A 20032-nucleotide genomic window follows, 5' to 3' on the forward strand; every position below is an offset into this window, starting at 1 on the left:
TTATATCGTATAAAACGTGTACAAATCATCTGCATTCATTAAAGAAGATGTACAACTGTATATATTCTCAAGACATAATACCATGTAAATTAGGAGAAACTATCTGTACGTATATAAAAAAAGGACCCACAAGTCTGTTTTTTCCCCTCACAAGTTATCACATTTATTGAACATAACACAAATTTGAAAGAAGAATATTTTATGTTGGAGAAAGTGAAAATAAAAAACCTGTAGATTAGCCCCAGCATCTCTATATAAGCAATACAAACTATGATAGAGAGTTGGACAAACACAGACCCCGGGCACACCAGAGGTGGGGTCATTTGCCTAGGAGGACCGGTTTAAGCATCACCTGTCGACTGGTCATACTCGCCTTGAGGCTTGTATCTCGATCAGGTAAACGGAGTACATTGTATTCTTGTAGTCAAAATTGGTAATATACCTTCAACTTTCCCGCCATATGCTTTGGGTTTCACACGGCGACGGGAATCGAACGCAAGACATCTCGAATGCAGAGCGAGAGTCTTATACTAATTACTATATGGAGCGTCAAATTAACATAAACTCAAATAGTTGAAGATGTCATCAATTATTTGAAGATATCATCAATTCAATTATTGCTCTCTTTAATTGAATTAATGCGCGCATTAAATCAATTATTGCTTTCATCCAATGAATTAATGCGCGCTTCATTTCAATTATTGCTCTCTTCAATTCAATTGATGCGCGCATAAATTGAATTAATGAGAGCAATAATAGATTTGATGAGCGCATTAATTCAAATATTGCTCTCTTCAATTCAAATGATGAGAGCATCAATTTCGTGGAAATATTGCTCGAAATAATTAATTTAGAGCTCGGTATAAATAATCTGATGATCTTTTTAATTCAGTTGAAGATATCTTTAATTATTTACAATGCTTTTGTACAAGGGAATTAATGCGCGCATCAATTCTTTTATAGAGAGCAACAATTCAATTAAAGAGATCATTAATTCAATTGTGGATATGTTGAATTGAAGATATATTTAATTATATAGTTGCTCTCTCTAAAAAGTTTTTGCTCTCTTCAAATGAATTAAAAATATCATTAATTCAATTGAAGAGAGCAATAATTGAATTAATGTGTGCATTAAATGAATTATTGCTCTCATCAAATGAATTAATGTGCGCATCAATTAAATCATTGCGCTCATCAGTTGATTTAATGCGCGCATTATATCAATTATTGCTCTCTTCAATTCAATTAATGCTCGCAATAATTCAGAATTGAATATATATCATTAATTATTTGAAGCGATCGTGAATTGAATTGTTGCGCGCATTAAAAGAATTGAGATATCAATGATATCTTCAAATCTTCAAATTATTTGAGTTTATGTTAATTTGGCGCTCCATATGGCTAAAATGCCTAAAAGTCAATTCCCATAGAGAATTTTCTCTATATATTTCATAAAAAAGAATATTTTTTCAAAACTTTCACTTGAACTCATTTTAGTCAATTTGTATGAAATAAAAACACTGATTTCACAAATATTCACAGTATTATCTAATGATTTCAGAATAATTCTACAATCGTCCATTCCAGGAATAAGGCAATCTTAAACACGAAGTTTAATTTAACAGTACTCAGTCAGTCTTTATATACATGTAAGTATAGGCCTATGTAATTTTCGAATTAAGGATTTGCAGCTTTAGTTGTGAATTAATGTTATATATCCGGTTGCAATATTTTATCAAGATTTTTTTGTTCTTGAAAAATTATGTCAGAAACTTCTGATATTTCTAAAATCATCAAAATTGACTCCCGGAGAAGCTTTTGAAAAAAAAAAGATGAAATATTTAGGGAAATACTGTACTTAGCTACTTTTGTAGATTATATCAAAGTATGAAAATGGAAATCACTAACATTTAGATCTCAGATATCAAACATTGTCATACTTTATTTGCAACATCAAATGAACACTTCTGTGAGGCAATTCTAGAAATTAGAGTTATCTTCCTTGTAAACTCTTCAGACATTGAAGGTCCATAAGTTGTCAATAAACTTTCTCTGTTCGTGTCCCAAACCTAAAAATTGAGAGAAGAAAGATTGAATATACCGGTTTTATGGTAAATCATTATAAAAATGACTTATCTAATGAATAATTTTGACAATACATACAAGATCTTCAGCATTTTCTAGTCACAAGTCATCGTTTTTAACTTGATATTTAGGTTGGACTCATCACCTGCGGGAAGTGAATCTGGGATTCAGCGAACATCAAGTTATAATGTAATTATTATGATCGTTATTATCGTGATTGTTTTAAATTAATTGCAAAATAGGTTTTCTTTTAAAATAGATTTGTTTTGAATAGAAAGTTAACCAACATGATCTCTCATTCTCTCTCTCTCTCTCTCTCTCTCTCTCTCTCTCTCTCTCTCTCTCTCTCTAGTCCAAGAAACTTGTCTAGTTCAGGATATGCTCACGATATCTAGGAGAGGATAGGGGTTATTGTAAAGGCAATAAATGTACTCATCTCTGATGAATATCATCCATATTTTTCCCTATTGCATTTTTTATTGGGGTGGGGGAGTAATGGCTCTGTACTTTGAATATCGATGGGACTCCATATTAGTAGAACATTGACAGTAGCAATTTTTCAAGTTTCTTCCTTATTTGTACTTTTCCAGTTATTGGGAAGCAAATCTGATGGACTGATGGAGGAGGTTTGAAATAAATTTTCCATACTTTAGCCAGTTGAACATGGTTTCACTGAGTGTCCAAGTATATGTAGAATACTCTAATTTATACCATACAAATATTGTATGTTCTTGCTATGTGTGAAAAATTATAACTGAAAATACAGTAGGGTTGGGTTGTCCTCATATTGTACATTTTATCACTCTCTCTCTCTCTCTCTCTCTCTCTCTCTTTCTCTCCCTCTCTCTCTCTCTCTCTCTCTCTCTCTCTCTGCATTGTTATCATTACTGCATGTTGCTCCTACAGATAAAAGTTGATATTTCAAATTTATTTTCTACTTTTAGAATCTGTACATATAACTGGTGATGTGAAGTAGAGCAAGGCCAATATAATTATTTGACGTCATACAGCAGTGATGGAGGAGGAGGAACTACCCTTACCAGGCTCCAGGGGAGCGTACAATATTGACTTTGATAACCTAGATGATATTAACCCGTTCCAGTCCAATGTCAAGATGGGGTCCTCCCCACCAAGGACAGACAAATCCAACCCAGCAGACAATATCCATGACCCTTTCCAATCCAGAAGTAAATTAAGATCATCTCCGCCTCTCAGTGACTGCAATGAAAATCAGATCAAATCAGAAAATGAGGATCCAGTGAATGAGAACTCGGAATTGGTTGATACTGAGATAAAGAATCAGTCATGCCAGGGAATGAAGAATCCGAGGTCACCGGAGGGGTCAGAGGTCAACGCAGATCCTATGGAAATGTCCGATTCTAGTCCACAAAATGAAAGTCCTAAAAAGGCCCCTAGGTACTTACTATTCAGTAGGGGTACATGTATTTCAGATGGGTTGAAGTCAACTTGTAACAAGATCAATTCACACCCTGGTCAACTTGTACCATGGAATCGGGGTAAAAGTTCACCAGAGGTCTGAAGATTCATCAGAATATTAGTAGTGTTATGTACCTCACAGTATTTAGTACACTCTTTTCTGATCCATACATACATAATACACAATCCATACCTGTGTAATTAGCAGTTTATTGGAAATTTTCATGATTAAGTTTATTCAAACTTTTCATGATTAAAATTCTTTTTTAAACTTTTGTGGTTTTATTTGTTGAAGCACATAATTGAGAATGTCTGAAATAGATTTAACAGTAACAATCCACAAACTCATGTAACATGTAAATATAGTATTAGGGGTTCATTATATATTTTCAGTCTGAATAAAATGAAATGTTTGAACTGCTCACATACTACTGATAAAAATGATAACATAAACATAACTAACATCTGATTTTGATATATACATACATGCATGAAGTATTAAAGACATGTGCCCATCCCATTTATTTGATAGGTGTAGTGAAATAAAAAAGAAAACAAAATGTTATGATTATAGGGTTTGAGTTGACTGACATATTTGCTTCAAATTCACTTTTGGGGCATGAGTTAACCTTGGTGCAAGTTGGCTATAATTCAGTTAGATCTGTTCTTCATTTTTCACATTTTATGATCCATTCATGTAAAATTATCATATTCAGTAATCACAGAAATATTTTCACTTTGTTTCCTTATACATGTACAGTGTATGTATGAATAAGCGAAACTTTTTATATGAGGATCAGATTATTTTTGCGTTATTTTCAATAACTAGAAAAATATACATCAAACATACTAACATAATTCATTGCATGAACATAATTTTAGATGTAAGGGCAAACTCCAGCTGTAAAATTTTTAGATATTTAGGGAATTAATGGCTAGGTTGTATAAATTATGTGGGTTTATAAACTATGAAAGAATGGATTATATGAAATTGTGTAATCAGTGAAAATTTATCCATTGTAAAGAATTACATATAACCAACAACAAAAAACCCAGCTGATTTTTATTTTGTGGAAGTGCATGTGTACTAATTATAAAAACTTTTTTAAGCACAAAGAAATCTACAATTCCTAAGAAGGGAATCAAGAAACCCAAAAAATTCAAACCACCTGCAAACTTTGGATTTCAGGTAAAAATCATTGTACATTGTGAAATAATTTTTTATGAATTTAGGTGTAGTGTGTAACAGGAAGAGAGAAAATGCAATGGTCCAGACTGGGATTCAATCCTGGTATGGTCTGATGCATTTTCTCCCTTCCTGTTACATTTGGTGCCATAGACCAGTCCCAGGAACTGACAGGTGAAAATGTCTGCAAGGGGATAAAGATCCTCAGTTATGTCCTCAAGGTGTGAAGACATTTAAAAAGGGAGGAAGGTGGCAGTCAGACGGGTTTGATTGCCAGTGGCCAGATAGCTCAGTTGGTAGAGCACCTGACTAGAGATTCAAGGGGCCCGGGTTTGAATCCTGGTCTAGTCTGTTGCATTTGCTCCCTTCCTGTTACAAGTGTTTTAGCTAACCCAGAGATTTGATCTTTCAGCTTATCATCGAGATTTGATGTTTTAGCTAGCAGCAGATGTGAAAATACGGATATGCAAGACTTGCCAGTGAAAGTGGCTTTGTAAATCAAAATGATTTTAACATACAGATCTATTGTTCGCTGATCCATCCGAATTATTTCCCCAGAGAGCTACAGTTCTGCACTTACATTTGAAGCTAGTTATATTGATGTTTCTTTCGTGTACTGCAGAATTCATTGAAAAACAAGTAATTAAGTGACAAAAGTAATTAGCAAATTGGACTATGAGCAAAATATCACCAGGAATATAGTAATGGTATTGCTTATATTTATTGCATTGACATGTCGAGATTTGTGACGTTAAAGAAACTTGTACTGGATGAGCTTTTTGAGGTCATGAAATGGAAAGGCATTACTATAGATGATTCAGAATGTTACAGAAAATTGTGTGTCAGAAATGATACAACATTGACTTATGTTGATATATATAGGCGGATTCTGTTATTTATTTTTGAATATTTCGTAATCAGTATATTGTATTCAATGAGTTCTCTTTTTGGACACTTGTCTTTGGTTAAAAAAAACACTTTGGCTAGTTTTCTCATGCAGATGATGAAAGTTTCAGTCAGTTGAATTCCCATTTGGTGAGTCGTCTTTTCGGGCTTATTTTGATGCAATATGTGGCTTATATTTTACAAGACTTTATTTCCACAAGTTAAAAATTGGTCCAAAACTCTATACCCGACTTATAGGCGAGTCCTAAGAAGATTAGCATTTTTCTGGATAGCGTAATGTAGAGTATTTTCAAACAACTTCGTATTCCGACGATTATCATGATTAATGTTGACTAGACATATTATATCATTCATGTATTCTTAGATTATATGCATAAAGTACAAGTATTTACATATTTTAATGATTTTATTCATCATAGGTGTATACTATTAATTTGTTGAGAAAATGAATAAATATCAGCGCATTTCACAAAATATTATCTGAAACAGGGGTGAAAACGTTAGAAATTGTCAACCGATTCTTGAAAAAAGTTATACTGACTTATAAGTGGGTCAATTGCAAATCCCTCCAAAATAGTCTACAAAATATACGACCGACTTATAGGCGAACCGACCTATAGGCGAGTATATATGGTAAAAAAAAAAAAAAAAAACAGTACACAAAGTTAAAATTTTAACACAAGCGCTTTCATTTCATAATCCTCAGGCGTTACATTTTACACAATCCTATGTGCATGAATACAATGTGTGTTATATTACAATGAATGCCACTCATGCCATATATTTGTGATATTGACTTGTGTGGTTATGTATTGTCCAAAGCTTGCATTAGTTGGCATTAAAAATAAATTGGACACCTTTGAAAGGTAAAACAAAAATAGTTTGTGAAAAATATAAATTCATGTATAGGGGACTCTCCATACAAATATGTTTAAATCTTAAGGGAGTTTGTGTCATTATAGGGAGCTATGGGCATGACAGAATTATTTCCTCTAAAAATATACTGATCAACATCACATCATGGTGGTCCTGTTTAAACTCTTTCTGACATTCACACAGACTAGAGGGAGTGGATACCCTTTCAATACCTTTTCAGTACTTTTTGTAAAGATTTTGTGGTCATGAAAATTTACACATAAAAACTTGTTTTCTCATCATTACAGACACATTAGATTTTACTGGGGATTTATTTTTACTTCAATATGACAGATAGTTCAATATAAGTGACTTCTATATAAGAGGAGGAGACTGTATCAGGCTTTTGGATATGGCATATCTTTGATAACCCAAAATCACCAGTCATAGATATTGTAATTTGCTGTCTGTTTACACTTGGATCTATGTCACCATAGGGTCTAGCTGCAGAACTGTAGCTCTCTGAGAAAAAATATTGGGACAGATCAGTCCCAAGTTTTTCTGAGAGAGCTACTAAGTTCTGCAGCTACATAGGACCTTGTCTTTGGTTTTAAAAAATAAATATAGTCATGAATAAGATTTGGTTAAACTTTAAATATCAGAGCAAAGTAGCTCTAATTAATATGTCATTGTATTCCTTTTTTCTTATTTGTCCCATTGTGAATTTTCCACTCTGTAATTTGGATTTAAGGGAGGTGGAGAAATTGAAATATTTGCCCCACCCCCAAAGAGCAGTACCACGACTGAAGGCAAGGAAGTGGCAGAGGTTCCAGTCAATGAGAATGACTTACCAGGGTCAGGTGATGTGGAAGTGACCAATCAGATGGCCCAGAGCTTGGAAATGGTTCATGAGTTTGGAGCAGGGGAGATGCCTGAAGAAGATAATGAGGGATTTGCTACAGCTCAAGCTGGTAAAAATAAAGTCATTAAATATAATACATGTATATAGAGCTTATACAGCTCAAGCTGGTAAAAATAAACTTATTAAATATTATATACCCAAAGGGTTTTACATGTATATAGAGCTTATTAAGATGAACTTTTATGTAAAGAAAAAGTTATGAAAGAAGCATGTACAGTTTCTACAGTCATCTGGCTAAGAAAATGAATGATTTCAGTAGGAGTCCCAATATCTGGCATTCAAATAAGGAATATATAAGCAAACCCAAACTTCTTTTAATTTGATCCAAAATTGCTTTGTGTTGTTTGACTGGAGCATTAAGTTGGCATAAAATTGCCAAATTTAAAAAAAAAAAAAAAAAAATTTAAATCATGGTATGAAAATGAATTTTTTTGGGTAAACTCATTGATAAATGAGAATGGAACATTTTTATCATATGATCAATTTACAAATATTAATGTTGGGGTGCATACAAACTTTTTAGAATTTTTTAGTGTATTACAAGCAGTTAAGAAACATTGTAAAAATGTTGCTCTTAATCATCTGAGCAAAGAAGATGAACCTATTATGCCATTACATATTTTACCATTTGCCTTTGCTAAATATACAAGATTTTCAATTACAGTGGTGAAACACCAACAGGTCAAAAGAAATGGAACAAAAAATTTACAATTACAGACCAAGAATGGAAAAAAATTAATCTAAATGTTTTTAAATTTACAAATGATAGAAAAATACAGTGGCTACAATATAGAATAAACCAATGAATATTAACTACAAATACTTTCTTGAAAAAAATTAAAATAATCAATCATGACATGTGCAGTTTTTGTGTTAGAGAAAAAGAAACACTAGAACATATTCTATATGAGTGTGAAAAAGTGCAGAATTTTTTATGTATTTTTTATATTTGGTTTTTTTAATCTTTTACATATGATATTGTCACAGATAAGAAAGCATTTTTACTTGGCTGTTCAGAGAATGAATTGATTAATATCATAAATTTTCATTTGAAACATTATATATATTCTTCCCGATGTAAAGAAAGTCCACTGCTTTTAGTAAAATTTAAGAATATCTGGATAAATGTATATCATATTGAAAGACACATAGCTCTTAAGAAGAGTTGTATAGAACTATTTGAGGAAAAATGGAAATTGTTTAAAAAACTGAATGAATGATTTTATATTACATTGTGTATAAGAATATTATAGGCATAGATGCTACATTACATCAGCATAATTTGTTCATGAATATATATTTCTACTGATTTTGATACCAAAATTTTAAGACATTTAGATTGTGCACAGGGTAAACAAAACAACATAACCTATGTTGGCAATTATTTCCCATTATTTTATGTATTTGTTCAGCAGCCAGAGTAATTTTTCCCTCTATCTTCTTACTCTTTACTTCTATCTTTGGTATGAAAGTCTATCATTAGTGTGAAAGTGAATGTTTGTGTAAATAGCATTGAGTCACCATACCCGCTGGTCAGGTTGGGATGTAGGGGCAGTTGTAAAAATCCTGACTAAAAGAATTGAATAATTGTGTTGAACCAAAAAAAAAAAAAAAAAAATTGCCAAAAATGCCAAAATTAATGAAAAAGTTCATAAATTCAGGGGGTTTTCCTTTTAGAAAACATATAGCTCATACATCGAGCAATTTCATATTCAAATACATTTTATCTTCTATTGATACACAATATACATTAATTTCATTTTGCTCGACAGATGGGCACACCTTTTCCTAAGCAATAATCTGGATGAAATTTAACAGTTTCAAGCTCTTTTTGAAAAAAGGCGGGAAAAGTCATTCATGATGTAATAATGCTATCAAATAAGAAATAACTTTAATTCAAAAGTTGAGGTAGTATAATTGACATATATTTAACTTACTTAAAAAAAATTGGGCCTTTTTATGTACACAATCATACCTTGTTCTTAAATATACCCAAAGTGTTTTAATACATCTATAGAGCTTATTCAAATGCTGGTAAAATGAACTTTTATGAAAAGAGAAAGTTATCGGAATCCAATATAAACCGTAAAGGGTTTTACATGTACATAGAGCTTATTCAGATATATACTAGTCATTCATAGGATCTTCCTTAAATATTTCTGAACTTTTATTCTTTTGTGTAAAAATTATACCATCTCCTTGTTGTATTTTTGTCTTGTTAACAGGTATTGATGAACAGTCAGCCTGGGAAATGTTGGATAAATATGGAACAGAAGGAAAGGTCAGTGCTGAGATTCATTGTTTAAGAAATAAAGTGTAGCACATTGATTAAGTTTTCCGTCCAATTTTCCCCATCAAGAAAAGAATTAAGAGATTCATTACTTATCATTTAATTTTCATTTAAATACATGTATTCTAAAACATTGAGTTTAAATGATAAAACAGAATCTTTTTTCAAATTCATATGACGTATCAATACACATCAAACTCAGGTTTTCTTTGATGCAGAAATCAAATGAATTTTTCTGCCAATCAAAATCGCCGTAATTTCATCAAGACAAATGATTTACATCTCACACTGAAGGTCAGTGCTGAGATATATTGTTTACATCTCACACTGTAGGTAAATGCTAAGATATATTGTTTACATCTCACACTGAAGGTCAGTGCTGAGATATATTGTTTACATCTCACACTGTAGGTCAGTGCTGAGATATATTGTTTACATCTCACACTGAAGGTCAGTGCTGAGATATATTGTTTACATTTCACACTGAAGGTCAGTGCTGGGATATATTGTTTACATCTCACACTTTAGGTCAGTGCTGAGATATATTGTTTACATCTCACACTTTAGGTCAGTGCTGAGATATATTGTTTACATCTCACACTGTAGGTCAATGCTGAGATATATTGTTTACATCTCACACTGTAGGTCAGTGCTGAGATATAGTGTTTACATCTCACACTGTAGGTCAATGCTGAGATATATTGTTTACATCTCACACTTTAGGTCAGTGCTGAGATATATTGTTTACATCTCACACTTTAGGTCAATGCTGAGATATATTGTTTACATCTCACACTTTAGGTCAGTGCTGAGATAGTGCTGAGATATATTGTTTACATCTCACACTGTAGGTCAGTGCTGAGATATAGTGTTTACATCTCATGCTTTAGGTCAGCGCTGAGATATATTGTTTACATCTCACACTGAAGATCAGTGCTGAGATATATTGTTTACATCTCACACTGAAGGTCAGTGCTGAGATATATTGTTTACATCTCACACTGAAGGTCAGTGCTGAGATATATTGTTTACATCTCTATGGAGCGCCAAATTATCATAAACTCAAATAATTGAAGATATCTTCAATTATTTGAAGATATCATCAATTCAATTATTGCTCTCTTTAATTGAATTAATGCGCGCATTAAATCAATTATTGCTCTCATCAAATGAATTAATGTGTGCTTCAATTCAATTATTGCTCTCATCCATTGAATTGATGTGCACATCAATTGAATTACTGATAGCAATAATTGATTTAATGCGCGTATTAATTCAAGCATTGCTCTCCTCAATCCAATGATTGAATTAATGAGAGTAATAATAGATTTGATGTGGGCATTAATTCAATTATTGCTCTCTTCAATTCAATTGATGAGAGCATCAATTTCGTAGAAATATTGCTCGCAATAATTAATTTAGAGCTCGGTATAAATAATTTGATGATCTCTAATTCAATTGAAGATATCTTTAATTATTTACAATGCTTTTGTATAAGGAATTAATGCGAGCATCAATTCTTTTAAAGAGAGTAACAATTCAATTAAAGAGATCATTAATTCAATTGTGGATATGTTGAATTGAAGATATCTTTAATTATATAGTTGCTTTCTCTAAAAGAATTATTGATCTCATTCATTCAGTTGAAGAGAGCAATAATTGAATTAATGTGCGCATTAAATCAATTATTGCTGTCATCAAATGAATTAATGTGTGCATCTATTCAATTATTGCTCTCATCAATTGATTTAATGCGCACATTATATCAATTATTGCTCTCTTCAATGGAATTGTAGCACGCATCAATTCAATTGTTGATATCATTAATTCATTTGAAGAGATCATTAATTCAATAAAAGTGCACATCAATTCAGCAGAAGAATTAATGCTATTATCAATTCAATTAATGCATGCAATAATTCAGAATTGAAGATATCAGTAATTATTTGAAGAGATCTTTAATTAAATTGGTGCGTGCATCAAATGAATTGATGATATCTTCAAATGATTGAAGATATCTTCAATTATTTGAGTTTATGTTAATTTGGCGCTCCATACATCTCAGACTGGAGATCGGTACAAAGATGTTTTGTATCTTTTGATCCTGAAGTTCTGTACGTCCTATTAGAGTTTGTGAATTTTAACACAGGGATTCTTCTCAAACCTTAACGGCCTATGGAAAGTGTGACTATTTAGTGTAATGCTCAATGAATATTTCAAGATTTTTATATATTTTCCATTGATAATGATGATTACTAATAACAATTAATGGTGATGATTGCTTTGAGGAACCTTTTCCAGCCATTCTATATTTACAGAAAATCAAATTAAATTCTTGGTAGCATGCAGATGAGAATGGAAGAATCAAATAAGACCTAGATAAATCAAAGCAAAAGTAGGAGCATGAAAACAGAAATGAAAGGACTGTATTCTCATCTTTGTATAAATGTGCTATAAAGAGTAACAGCATCATATATTGTTTTCTTGTTTTTGTCTTTAGTGTGAGGATGGAGAAGTGAGCACATATGACAAGGAATTTACGCCGGATGAGCACATAGACAGTAAGGGATTTTTTATTATTATTAGGGCACCTGAGTAAATCAGGTGACCTAATGCAGATGGTCTGCGTCCATTGTCTGTCATGCATTAACAATTGAGTATTTTAACTTCTTCATAACTACCATTCCAATTCTCTTAAAATTTGGTATGAAGCATCCTTGTGACAAGGGGGACATAAAATGTAAATTTCTGGACCCCTGCACCTGGAGCTTTAGGGATGGAGCAAAAATTAACCAAAAATCTTCCCACAACTGCATATCAGTAAGAACAATTAAATGCATAGTAATGTGTAAATTTCTTGATCCCCAGGGTAGAGGTTCTTACCTCAGGGGTAGGGGAGTGACCTGGTATATCGTGTATATGTGAAAAACATTTAAATGATATCTTAATTAATGCTATCAATACTCAATTGAAATTAAATAGATATTTAGAAGGAGTAGGTAGTCCTTTACCAAAATTGTAAATTTCATGATCCTAGGGTTTTTGTTTCAGGGTGGAGCCAAAATTATTATAGTGATTATTTTCTTTATCATTTAAGATACTTCTTGAAGTTTGCTGATATGGTATAAAAACTAAAGTTATAAATGAAAGATCAATATATATGTTTCAAAATATTGAATCCAAGGGCAATAACTCTGTTTTTATTGATTTCTTAATCTAGTCCATTATGTGATATATTTCCTTTATTTTTCACAGACATTTTGCATATTTTTGTAGAGAAACCGTTTCATGGAATAGTTATGTATACTGTTGTATTTAAAACCAGTCTTTATTAAATTTTGATAATGCTGTTTAAGGAAAGTCGCAATTTTCTAACCTTGATATACATTTTGTATGATTCTGGCTCACATCTTAAGTGCAATGACCTATATATTTTGTTTTATGATAATTATGTATTTTTAACTCTGTTAAATGGAAAGATATACATTTTCTATGCTTTTATCAGATAAAAATGTGCTTATGGAATTACCTTAAGTTTCTTTGGGAAGATTTTCATAAATTTTGTACGTACATGTAATACTTAGATTAGGCAAACTTACTTTATGAGACGTAGAATTTTTTAATATTAATAAGATAATAGCACTTTCTATGGCATGCAATAACATGAGAAGATTTCTATGGAATTTAAAGGTGATGCTTAGATTCCTTTAGTGTCTGTTTGTCTGTCTATCAACACTTTCCATGGCACACAATAACTTACATTTCTTTGGGAAGATTCACGTAAATTATACGTAATACTTAGATTTATAGGCAGAGGAAGATTTTCAGATTTATTGTGGGGCCCTGTCTAACTAGTCAGTTTTCTAGTTATGCGTTAAAACTGTTTTAATCATTTGTGTTGCGTGTGAAAGAAATAAGCGTATAGTAACAAAAGAATTAATTGAAGGAAAAGTTAACTCAAACATAGTTTATTATGATATACAGGTAAACTTCGGTATCTCGAACACCGATATGTCGAATACCACGGATGCCTTGAAGGGAGTTGATGACCCTGGCTGATTTTTACTATATCAGGGGTTGAAATTAACTTTTTCTACCACAGGCTAATTTTAGGCTGTGGGTAAAAAATCCACAGGCTAAAATAAAAACCTACAAGCTTTTTTCATGTTTTTTTTTAATTCAACGATTTCCCCCATAATTACCTAGCCTAGTGGGTCAACAGGCATCGTTTGGACAGCACACTAAGTTACGTAAGTCATAGATGCAATGTTTAGGTCTCTTGATTATCGCACCTCTAATCCACAATGTACCGTTTACCGCAGGTCTAGATCCAGTCTTTCCGATTTCATGCCACATCAGGGTTGTCATTAATAATTTTTCAAAGCGAATCCCGGACTCATGGTTTTATAAGCAGCACGATCACGAGCCCCATGAACTTTTTGATAATCTTCTATGCGGTGAGCAGTGCACTTGTGTCATCACTACAACCTGACCTCAATATGACAATAAATTAATTTAGATAGGACATTAATTCTCATGATTCTGATAAACATGACTACCAGAAAACTTGGTAAAACATATACTCCGATGTTTTTTTTTTTTAGATAAATGAATAACAAAAACTTCATACTTGGAATTCAATTCAATTTAATCACCCCTATTGGTGAACAGGACTCGTGGCCGCGTGGCACATGTCTATATTTTTCATCATAATGCGATGTCCGACCTCTAAAGCATTTGTTTGACTCCGAGTTTTTTTTTAAAAATCATAGAAGAAAAATCCGGATAGAAACGGTTCTTGAAATCGGTCGTTCATGTAAGCATTTGTATGATTCAGAGTGCAAGTTTAAGAAAAGCGAATAGCACATCACCGTATAAAACGGATATGATCATAGTTTGTAAATCACTACTCGCTAAGATTTTCGAGTGTCAACTATTTTACTCGCTATTTTTCAAATGTACTCACATTTTGTGAGTATTTCTTGCTAATTTCGAGCCCTGTATATTCATGATTTTAAAACCTTGGTATCTCGAAAACGGAAATCTCGAATACCTGGCCTGTCTCAAAGTAGATTTACGGTTCCAAGTGCTAAAACACATGCATTATGTCGAAGTCCAAGAATTTTCTCACTCCATTGAATTCACACCTGACATACACAATCATCCTGTTATAGTAATTTTATGGTCTGTTGGTCATTTCCGTTAGGTCTAAGTCGAGCTTCATGGACCATTGCTGATGATCATGCCTAATTAGCCCCAAGCTGTTGATTTAGTAGCTATATCTAATTATGCAGACTGGATGTTTGGAGGTGATAATGAAATGCACAATACACTCACACATAAGATGACACGATGATTAAACAAGCAGCTTTGGGACGAGTACTAAAATTTTGTTGTAATACACCCTTACACATGCTATTACAGATCAAAGTACACACTGAACACTTACACATCAAAGTGATATGGACATCAAGAAATTAAACAATTATTTATTATGAATATCAGCACCAAAATTCAAAATCTTCACTACAAATCATGTCTGATACACAATCTAATGAAGGACCTGGTATCCAACCCGGGGGATAGTTGGATCTGGCAGTGATTTTAAAAGGAAACTTAAAGTTCATACAATCGAAAAAAAAATCATCATTATAACTGTAGTACTTTTGTTTAAGTTTATTAACAATTTCAATAAAGTACTAAAAAACGATATTCTCCATCTTCATAATTATTACAGTGATCGGTTTATCGTTTACAAAGCGTAACACGAATCTGAATATCAGAAATACTGAGCTGAACGTGATAATGGTGATTATCGCAATGAAAAACGGCAGAAATTCGTAAAATGTAAGCTTTGCAGTAGCAAAGTAATAGATACTCAATATACACGCAAATTATGTAAACATATTTTAAAAAATCCCTAATGTTAAACTGAAACTTTTACCGCTAAAAGTGTTTTTCTTCAGCATAAAACATAACGTAATATTGGTGTCAAATGCATTAACCTCGATTTCTCAAACCCTCAGATATCTCGAAGTTTTTCTTTAGTCCTAACAAGTTCAAGATATCGAAGTTTAACTGTAATTTTGAAACAATTTTACTAGACCAGATCAAATTTAATAAACATTGATCAGGCTGTTGAGTTTGTTGATGTAAGGGATGTGCGATTTTACTGGTATATCGTGATAATTCATCCCACGATATATATTGCAATATGGCGGAGAGAAAAACCGGTATTTTTGGACATTTGTAAATTCCAGAAAAATTATGTGTATGTGTTAGGTTTTTTAACTGTTACAGAAAGTAAAAAACTTAACAAGAATGGGTCAGAACATGGTAAAAATGTGGAGGAATTTGATCTTGTAAAATTTTCAAAAGGGAAAGCGGAGGTGCTGTGAATCATTATTTTATCTAATTGTTTTTTTATTTATTTATTAATACAGTCAATACAGTTACTTATACAAAATAAATCTTTAAAATAAATCTGAATTTGGTTTTTTTTTTGGTGCTTTTAACACCAAAGCAGTAGTGTAAATAACAGAGTATTAAGGAAAAACAGAATGTCATAATATGGTGATATAATCATGATATTATGAACAAATTTTGTGATTATATCGCAACACAAACTATTTGGCGATAGCCATCCCTAGTTGATGTAGCCAGTTCAATATTGTCAATATCAACCATTTTAGCAATCAAATCACGTCAATAATATAGGGTTATTGAACTTATATTGGTGAATATTGGCACGAGTTGGCAGTTTAAATGCACGAGCTTTCGAATATCAGCACTATTTTATTATATAGCTAAAGTATTTAGTTGTTAAATCATATTCCTTTTCACTCAAAATACTCCAAACTAGACGAGAATTTATCAATATTGGCATCTAAGGTGAAGGTGTGCAATATCAACATGCATTTCTTAACAGTTCAATATTAAACCCGTCATTAATGTATGAAGCAAACTGATTTTGTGAATGGGGACATTATAATTTATGTACAGTAAAACATTTTGTTTAAATAAATAAATATGATATCAAATACCGGCTCTGTCAGATTCAGAGGACCGTCACCTGCCATTTTGGCTTGTTTACGTCGTTACGGTAACGTCAATATTGAACGCTCATACTCGGAATGTTTCGGGCGCACACAATTTACGCAATGCAAAGTTAGTGTTCAATAAATTCTCAGGATATTGAATGCTAACATTCTCTAGATTTTTCGCAGATTTTATAATAGACTATTTATTAGCTATATAATAAAGATCTATACTCTCAATGTTAGTAATAGTGAATTAATACTATTACCATACATTTAACATTGCCATGTCAATGCTGTTGTACTGATTCAATATTGATACACTAAACTCAACAATGCATTGTCAATGATATCAATTCAATAATGTATCCTTATGCCTTAGAGGAAGGTAGGGGTGGGGGTGGAGAGGGGGGGGGGGGGGGGGTAGAGCAGAGTGAAGATTGAGAGGGGATGGGGGGAAGGAGGAGGTGGGGAAAATGATAGGAAGATGGGAAGAAAGAATAAAAGAGGTAGAGGTAATTTAGGGTCAACAGGCAGGAAGGGTGGAAGGAGAGATGAATACCCCTATCCAGGACACCCCCCACCCCCCCCCACCCCACACACACACACTAATATACCCTAATATGGTGTGTTACCATGCTAGAGTGGTGATAATTTGTAGTCATTTAGATTTATTTTTCATTAGAAATTTGAATTCTAACATTAAGACTAATTAACAGTGATATTATTTTTGGATTAATTTTAATGAGTTGATATGTAGCAGTTTTTTCTTTTAATTTTTCAACCTGATTTAAATTGATTTTCCATTGAATTCACTGTTATATCTTTGCATACATCAATTCAAGGGGGGGGGGGGGACAAGAGGCCCATAGGCCACATCCCTCACCTGCGATTTTTCCCATGAATTTTTTTTACCCACATATTGTGGCCCCAACCTAACCCCAAAGGGTGGAAACATTACCAAACTTGAATTCACATAACATGGGGATGCCTCCAATAGGGCTAAAATGATTCATCAAAATATTGATACTGTTTCAAAATAAATGCTCATTATGTTTGTTATATTGGCCTCGATCTTTGGTTCGATACTTTTTAAAAATTGGGTCAAGGTTAAAGTAGTGCTTGGGAAGGACAAACAGCCAATGGCCCTGCATATTAAAATTGTGGGGCCATTCTGGAATTTATTGGACCGAAATAGTGTACATTGGGGCAATATGCAATTTTAAATGATCATTATTTGTTAATGTTTAAAAATACTTGTATCTCTGATAAAATTTAAAGTGGTAAGTTCTCAGTTTTTAACCAGTGTACAGTTATAATGGTCCTCATCAAAGCTACATCATGGTTAGACATCAGACAAAAGTTTGTTTTTACAGCCGTCAGCATGACGTTAAATTACAGTTCCTCGGACGCTATATCGAATGTGTAAAATTACTGATGTATCCGATAGCAAAGTGAAAATTATTGCATGCATGCGTTTTACGAAACATTTATGGGTGCACTGCATCATGCAGAGCATGATTATTGCCTTGCACCGTTTTTCAGCAGTATGCATGTGCATATGGTCCGGCCCCCTGCTATGCCCTTTGAAAGATAGCGGGCTTAATTGACCTATACTTATTATTTTGACATGCAAGAGGGCAAGATGGTGGCCAAAAATGTGAAGGTTTTTGTTAACTGTGAGTTTGACGCAAACAATAATGAACTTAAACTGATTAAACTACAGAGCTTACTTGCATCTTACCATTCACCGTTTTGGAAACATTTTGCATTTAGAATTGTGTCTCTAAATTTTCTGACTTAAGTTTTTCTTCAATGTTATTGCTTGTTTTTTCTATAATAAATTGTATTGTATTGAAAATATGATTAAATTGTGGCACAAATATTGCAATACGCGTCATATCCAAAAGGGGGCATATCGTTTCAGCCATATCTCAATACCAATATGACTAACATAACCTTGCTATTCTGGTTTAGAAGACTTTTTAGAACATTTTCTTTCCTGTCTACATATATTATGCAGTTAATCCACCCTAATCCAAGGGCAAATATGAAGGAAAAAAACTTGAATCCACACAAATTACGAAATGTTTGCATTTTTGATGATTCAATGTGGCCCTGCGACTCTTGAAAAGAATTTGTTTGAATTAATTTTTTTGTATATTCCCACGTAAAACTTTGATCTCCTATGGTGGCCCTACCCTGCCCTTAGGGCACCTGAATTGAACAAGGTTGAATTTGAACTACCTGAAGATGCTTGCATTATCAATGTGACTATAATCATGGCCTTTTGTTATTGAGATGAAGATTTTTAAAGATGTTTCCCTATTTCCCTATTATTGGCATGTAAAAATTTGATTCCCTAATGTGGCCCCACCCTACTCCTGGGGGTCATAATTTGAACAATCTTGAATCCGCACTACCTGGGGATGCTTGCATATCACTGCTTTATGTAAATTTAAATTTTTCTGACCCATTGGTTCTGGAAAAGAATATTTTTAAATGACCACGCCCTATTTTTGTCTTTTCTTGATTATCTCCCCTTTGACGGGGGCATGGCCCTTCATTTGAACAAACATGAGTCCTGGAGTTCATGAACAGACAGACAGATGACAAAGGGTGGTGAAAAAAAATCTCACTTGAGCTTTCAGCTCAGGTGAGCTAAAAAATGGTCATGATATTAAATAAATATATATGTGCAATTTTTGTAAAGTGTAAGAAACAAAAAGAGAAAAAAGATTCATACAGAGCCACTTAAAAACATACCAACTGCATTATTGAATTCTGTTCGTTGAGAGTGCCGTGAGATGTAGTGATATTATAGTCATTTAGACAGGCAATTAAGCTGGCTCCAATGTAAGATAGGTGACACACCGAGAGTTTTATCGATCTGTGTGTTGCTCAGCTTCTGAAGCAGCTCTATAGTTATCAACAGCAACATAATCATCTCACCTTCACTCAAAACCACCTTCTTCCTGAGTGGGGTAGGTGGGGGGCTTTCCATTGCGGTCCGATGATACTCTCATTGTTTTCTCCAAGTCCTTGACTGGTGTCAGATCTGTAAAGGGAGATTATCTCCAACTTAATATGTCCATTTCACCAAGCGGATTCCCTTAGGTTGATCAAGAAACACTAGGCTGATCTCTTGCATGGCAGAGATCAATATGTGCTTGTGAAATCATAACTAGTGTAGATATTTATCCCCATAGTAAGGTTTTCCTCCCTGGGTTCCTGTGCAGAACTAGAGATATTTAAATCTCCTAGCGTAAAGGGTAACAGAGGTATTATCCTGTGTTTAAAGGTCACCATGAGCA

At 33.1% G+C, this 20032-nt stretch overlaps 1 protein-coding gene and 1 long non-coding RNA gene across 6 annotated transcripts in view; one reads left to right on the plus strand and one right to left on the minus strand.

The window, feature by feature from the left end:
- Nucleotides 1-1922: 1922 nt before the first annotated feature.
- On the minus strand, nt 1923-19992 carry LOC125657954 (uncharacterized). 2 transcript variants are annotated; one of them, XR_008798531.1, is made up of 4 exons: nt 19485-19992; nt 7321-7401; nt 2164-3303; nt 1923-2069 (listed from the first exon to the last, which is right to left on the minus strand). It is a non-coding gene; the product is annotated as an uncharacterized LOC125657954 (long non-coding RNA). The 2 variants fall into 2 exon arrangements; XR_008798530.1 differs by having other exon boundaries at nt 19671-19974.
- Nucleotides 3101-20032, plus strand: part of LOC125657953 (transforming acidic coiled-coil-containing protein 2-like) — a 45687-nt gene continuing 28755 nt past the window's right edge. For all 4 annotated transcript variants that reach the window (XM_048888919.2, XM_048888921.2, XM_048888922.2 and 1 more), the window contains exons 1-5: nt 3101-3501; nt 4633-4711; nt 7221-7440; nt 9617-9672; nt 12182-12242. In XM_048888919.2, the coding sequence (XP_048744876.2) occupies nt 3101-3501; nt 4633-4711; nt 7221-7440; nt 9617-9672; nt 12182-12242 (817 nt within the window). The remainder of the gene's footprint in view (nt 3502-4632; nt 4712-7220; nt 7441-9616; nt 9673-12181; nt 12243-20032) is intronic.

The sequence above is a fragment of the Ostrea edulis genome, chromosome 9 (genome assembly GCF_947568905.1).
Source record: "Ostrea edulis chromosome 9, xbOstEdul1.1, whole genome shotgun sequence".
Taxonomy (NCBI): domain Eukaryota; kingdom Metazoa; phylum Mollusca; class Bivalvia; order Ostreida; family Ostreidae; genus Ostrea; species Ostrea edulis.